The sequence below is a fragment of the Stegodyphus dumicola genome, chromosome 3 (assembly GCF_044657685.1).
Source record: "Stegodyphus dumicola isolate Sdum_Otavi_A_Nest chromosome 3, ASM4465768v1".
Classification (NCBI taxonomy): domain Eukaryota; kingdom Metazoa; phylum Arthropoda; class Arachnida; order Araneae; family Eresidae; genus Stegodyphus; species Stegodyphus dumicola.
The window spans coordinates 247,035,501-247,041,500 of NC_140770.1; the positions used below are offsets into that span (position 1 = coordinate 247,035,501).

Here is a 6,000-nt window from a genome sequence, read left to right on the forward strand (position 1 = left end):
AATAATAAACACAGAAAGTGAATAAACAACTGTGGCAAAGAAAAAACCTGAATGCTTTATTAAGTTTGCATTAGTAGTCTGTAGATGTATCTGGTTTACTATTCATTCATTCTTAAAATTCTCAAGTTGCCTAACAAGTTTTTTTTTTTTTTTTTTTTTTTTTTTTTTTAACTTCAGTGTTTTATTTTTTCAACTGTTAGATAGATTGCCTTTTCAGAAAATATTACTAATTCATTGAAATCTTAGATTTTAGTCAGATATTGCTGAAAATCTTATACATGCATTGAGTGCTATATCTTCATCTGATGAAATGTGAAGTTCGGGTACTACTCCTGCTGCACCATACTCACTCAGGGGGGAAAAAAAAAAATTGTCTGTCTAGTAGGGTTAATTAGAAACTAAAACATCACAAACTTATCCATATGTTATTGACAAAAAATGTTGAAACATTAAAAAAGGGAGGGTCATTCATGTGCAGACAAAAAGGTTACAGCAAAGAAACTAGACTTCTGTATGCTCAGTTTAGCATCTTCCTTTACTCAGAATTTTGCTATTGATATTATCATATACAGAAATACCATTGAAAGTATTTTTATATTTTTAGGTCTTGTATAATTTTAATGTATATTTTAGCACAATAATGAAAAAGCAGGTTGTAAGCCTTTTAAATGAAGTGATATTAATCTATCAATGTCTAAATTAGAAAAGAACAAAATTATATAATCTGGGAAAGGGGATTTTCCTGTGTTAAATTTTTAAAATATTGCATAACTGTAAAACTATAAATAACTATTTAAAATATTGCATAACTGTAAAAATAATAATTAAATTATTTTATAATAATTAAATTATTTAATAAATAATAATTAAATTATTTGATTTAAATAACTATTTAAAATATTGCATAACTGTAAAAGAAAATTGATCATTTTTGGAAAAACTAATATTAGAGATTTAGAATAAACTTCTAATGGTGCAAAAAATTTAACTCCTGGATGCCCTCTAGAGGAGTTTTGTATATTGTAGCTCTGGATATTTCATGGGAAATATACATATGGCCACAAATATTCCACCAAGAAATTTTTCGTGCCTGTAGTCCAGTTGTGGCCAGCAGCTGAGTGGTAAAGTTGCTGAACACTTGTAGTTTTGGCCTGGGCATTTTCATGGCTTGTATATGAGCTAGTTTTCCTTAGGAAGTCTCCCACAAAGGCATCCCTCTCCTTCGGCAGGTAGCCTTTACATGCTTTGCCATAATTAAATAAACCAAACCTAACTGGTAGCTAAATCCAGATTTAAACCCCAGTTTACAGGCTGCATGGATTCCAAAGCTTTCCTTGTTTGTACTATAAATATGAACCACTTTTTCGTACAAAATCCTCCTCTGAGGTTGTTAGCCTTCCTGTACTTTGCCATATTCAAATAATTTAACCTAACTTTATGTAATTGAGAAGTTTTGCTTTTTATTCACAATTGAGCTAATTATTTGGCATTAGGGGGTCTTAACTTTTGAATTGACAGAGATGTAGCATCAGTTCAGAAATCAAACAACAAAAATCAGTTATATTTTCAAAATTTTCACAAAACTAGTTTCGATGGTTTTACTGAACCACCATCCTCAGCTGCAAAACCACAAATGAACAAGATAGGAAATAATGATTAGATAAGATAAGAAAGCCTGGACAAGAATAAACAAGTGGCGCCATCTGTTGATGAAACCAGAACTAAAACATAATTTTTTTAAAGGCCAAAGGCAAAGATGGATTGGAATTAGGATCGTTAACTAGAACAGAAAGACATTTTTGAATGTGAAATGCCTCTAGAAAATCCAGTTCTCCAATGGAAGATGTTTTTTGAATGATTTTGGCAGGATTTCATTTGCGGTTTTGCAGCTGAGGATGGTGGTTCGGTAAAACCATCAAAACTAGTCCTGTGAAAATTTTGAAAATATAACGCTGATTTTTGTTGTTTAATTTCTGGATTAGTATTTGTTTAGCATGTTATTGTGTCTTAATGTAGCATCAGTTTTGCTTATAGTAGTTACACAGTTACTGGTAGTCGTTTCACTAGGAAATATATCATTGAAAAGATTTGAAATGTGCAAAAGTTAAGTCTGTATATTCAGTGCATGAAATTCTGAGAATTACTGTTATAATATAAAAAACATTCCAAATATGGATAGTTTAGTCTTTCATGTCACCTTATTAGTAATTGATTTGTTAAGGCCAATGCATACTGGTAATTTCACATAGTTTGGCTTCGAAGCCAGGTAAATAAGCTAGCTGAATGGTTGGTTTCATAGTTTTCCCCATGTGTAACGCAAATGCTCGCCAGTGGACACTTTACCTCAAAGTGTCCTTTACGAATATTCTCGTTGTTTTGTTATATTGGAAATAACCTGAAACCTTTTATGAGGTCTTGAAATTTATCTGAAAGTGAAATCATAGATAAAGCAAACAGTTTTGATTGGCTAAATGGCGCTGATCATTTAGATAGGGGTATTTAAAAAATACAGTATCTAGGTTTGCTTGTATACATTGTCTTTATTTTGTTCATAGTTAATATAAAGAGTAAGATTATGAAATAAATGTGTATTGTAATTCTTTTTATGTTTAAAGAGATGCTAAGTTTGTATTGTTAATTGAGGTATTATATTTAGGTTATTTTTATTACTGTGTTAATTGATATTAGGTTTGCTGTTATTATTTTTTCAATTAAAAAGTTCTTTCTCTCTTACAGAAATGAAAAACATACTTGCTGAGCTTCAGCCAGATGATAAATCTGATGAGGTGGTATCTCATGCAATTAAAATTGCTAAAACATGGTCTAGTAATAATTATCATAGATTTTTTAAGCTTTATATATCTGCTCCTAAGATGTCAGCTTTTATTATTGACTGGTTTATTGAAAGGATACGAAAAGCAGCTCTTAAAGCCATAATCAAATCGTACGTATTTTTTTAATACTTTTAATATATAAAATTATTTTCAAGGTAAGTAGTATTTTTATCGGTATTAAGTATATTTTTTACATTGTGGGTTATTACTTTTAATAATTTTATACTTTTCCCTGATATTTGCACGTTTTATTATTTGAAGATTTAAGTAATTAAGTTTAACGTATTTTTATACGTGTGAATTATTGAGCAATTGTTGTTTTAAATGCGTAATGTTTTAGTTTCCGTTACAGATTTCAGCAAATTGTGTAAAGAATTGGAAGTTATATGTATTATTTTTAAATATATATCTTTGATTACTAATTTTATCAAATTCCAGAGAACAAATTCATTAATTCATATTTCTTTATATCATTTTAATCATAATTTACAAATTTGTTTTGTTGTATTCTTTTTGTGTTAATTTAGGGGATGTACATTTATCTTTAATTAAAATAGAAAATTATTTATTTAAAAAAACTATTTGTTCATTCTTTTTCAAAATTCCTGTGTGGTGATTTTCAGAAGTGTTTTTCTTGTTTCTTAACCATTATTGTCCTGTTTTTCATAGATTTCGTCCAAACTTACCTGTATCTCATATTCAAAGTGCTTTAGCATTTCCTTCAACAGAGGAGTGTATGGCATTTTTAACAAAGGCCAACCTAATTTTTGTGGACTCTGGTATCATCAACTGCAAAGAATCTATGGTTCCTCTGGCAAACTTCTAAAAGTTCCTTCTCAGTCATGAGGTGCCAGCTACATCATCCCTGCTGTGTCATGCCAGGTGATAGGGTTGAGGTAGCAGATAACTTTTCAAATTCCCCATTTGCAATGTCAGCAAAGTTGTAGAAATTTTATGGAAATTAATATTTTGCTGTAAAGGAAAATGTAAAGGTTTTGTTATATATCTGAGCAAATAATAAAAATTAAAGAAATTTATATATATGTTGTTTAAAGATGCTGGAAGAAATTTCGGATTTAAAAAAAAAGTCTTTTATCACAAAATGCCATAGTACAAAAGAAGGTGAGATGAAAATGCCTTTTTGGAAGAATGGATTAAATACATGCATTTATGAATTTTGAAGAAAGATATCAAGCTGAAGAAGCCCAATTTTAGATGTCTGAGGAATTTAAGAAAATTTTGCTTTTGTAATATTTCATGAGTCTTGTATTGTTATAGAACTGAAAATAAATGTTTCTTTGCTGAAGAATCCACTCTGCTATATTAGTGTTCTTCCATTATGATGTGCCTGAAATTCCCTGGAAGCAAAGAAGTATAGTAAAAGGTTTAAGAAGAGTGTAATAGGACTTATATATTCTGTTTAGTGAGTGATAATTACTTATTCATTATGGATTCAGCGGTGTAGTATTTAAATCCTGAAATATTTTTATTGCAAGATGTAAGAAGTATCTACATGATATATATGTGTTAAATGAACTTTCATTTTACCACTAGTATTTGATTTATCAACATTTTGTTTTGAAGAGCAAAATATACGTTTCAATGGATGAAGAACGGTACAAAGGACTCTTGAAGATGAAACTCGAAAATGTTTACATCAAAATGAAAAATGACGACATCTTAGGCATATATATATTTTAAGTGAACTTTTATTCTGAAATTACAATTTATTTGGATGGCTTGGTAGCATTTATAATATACAAATTTTAAAGAAGTTGATATCAGTGGAATACTAAGATTATTTTCATGATTTTGATCATTAAGTTTTCCTTTCTTTCATTATAGGATGAAGTTTATTGTAGCTCCTTTTGGTTCATTATTTATATATTGCAGCGAACTTTCTTGTGACTTCTTAAAATTATGAACTTTATTAAATGGGAATGATGGAAAGGAAATCTGCTGCATTCTCAACCGCTTAGTTTTCCTGCCATAATTAAAACACCTGGCAGCATGGCAGGGATGTTGTTATTTGAAGGGCGAGAGGGAGCATGCCAAGGAAAATCCCGAGGATTTAGCTGAGGAGAGATCTTCGGGGCCTTCCCTTTAATTTATTTTTCCCTTTTTATTTTTTACACTAGGTAAACATCAACAATCTGGTTTGTCTTCTTTGCAAAGCATTTGTTTGGAAGAAGGTAAGAAGAACTGCCTCTAACAAACATCGTTGAGATCACATCTTCAAATGTTTCATCTCAATTTAAGTGGAGCCATTAGAGGAATTTGCTGAGAAGACCAAAAGCAGCCGGCTGTTTTTGAAAATGCAGCATATTCCTACATGTCCATATTTTTTTTTCTCTAAGAAAGTGTTCAATTACTGCTTTAATTTCCTAATTGGTATTTTATTGTTATAATTTATTAACTGGATTTCCATTTCATCATACTTAATTTAAATTTATCTTAATTACCTAAAGTATTCTTAATATAGCAATATACGTTATTTGTTAACATTAGAAGCATAATCTGTTCTGAACCATAATTTAAAGAACTTCAAGCTTTTTACATAAACTTAATTAAATATATTTAAAAATTGCTTTATTAAATTCAGTATTCATCGTTCAAAGCTGACTTGAGAGCACATCTTCATGTTTAATTACTTTAAAAAAAAAAAAAAAAAAAAACTTTCTCCTTTATGTAAAAAAATTTATTTTCAATAATGTACTGTAAAAGTTAAAAGATTTTAACCCATTATTTAATTATTAAATTACTTTTTATTGTGTGTATACAGCATTTTAAAAAAGGTGAAATATTTATCTATGAATGAGCTTTCATTGTTTTGTAAAAATGTACATAGTTATATAAAAAGATTATTGTTTAATATTGTGTGTCCCTTTTTCTTTGTACTAGTTACTTCATAGGTTACAATTCTAAATTTCCACTTAGTAATAAAATAAGATTCATTTCAATTACTTATATCCTATTTATCTCTCCCCCCCTTTTTTTAAGTTTGAAATTATGTTTCTGGGATTTTAAGCAAACAATTAATTGTAAAAAAAATTACACCTGTAGTTCTCAAACCTTTTGCATACTGTGCCACTTCTCATCATATTGCTCCTAATGATGTTGTTTTTAAAGAAAGGGAATTACAGCTATCTCACAAATTAAGAAGTAG

General features: G+C 29.2%; 1 protein-coding gene across 2 annotated transcripts in view; it reads left to right on the top strand.

Annotated features, from left to right (window-relative positions):
• LOC118191151 (leukocyte receptor cluster member 8 homolog) overlaps positions 1 to 5,706 on the top strand; it is an 84,040-nt gene extending 78,334 nt beyond the window's left edge. Inside the window, exons 17-18 of one of the 2 annotated variants that reach the window (XM_085814020.1) lie at positions 2,737 to 2,944; positions 3,504 to 5,706. In XM_085814020.1, the coding sequence (XP_085670146.1) occupies positions 2,737 to 2,944; positions 3,504 to 3,660 (365 nt within the window). In that variant the 3' untranslated portion in view covers positions 3,661 to 5,706. The remainder of the gene's footprint in view (positions 1 to 2,736; positions 2,945 to 3,503) is intronic. The other variant, XM_085814021.1, reaches the window with a different exon arrangement.
• Positions 5,707 to 6,000: the final 294 nt, after the last annotated feature.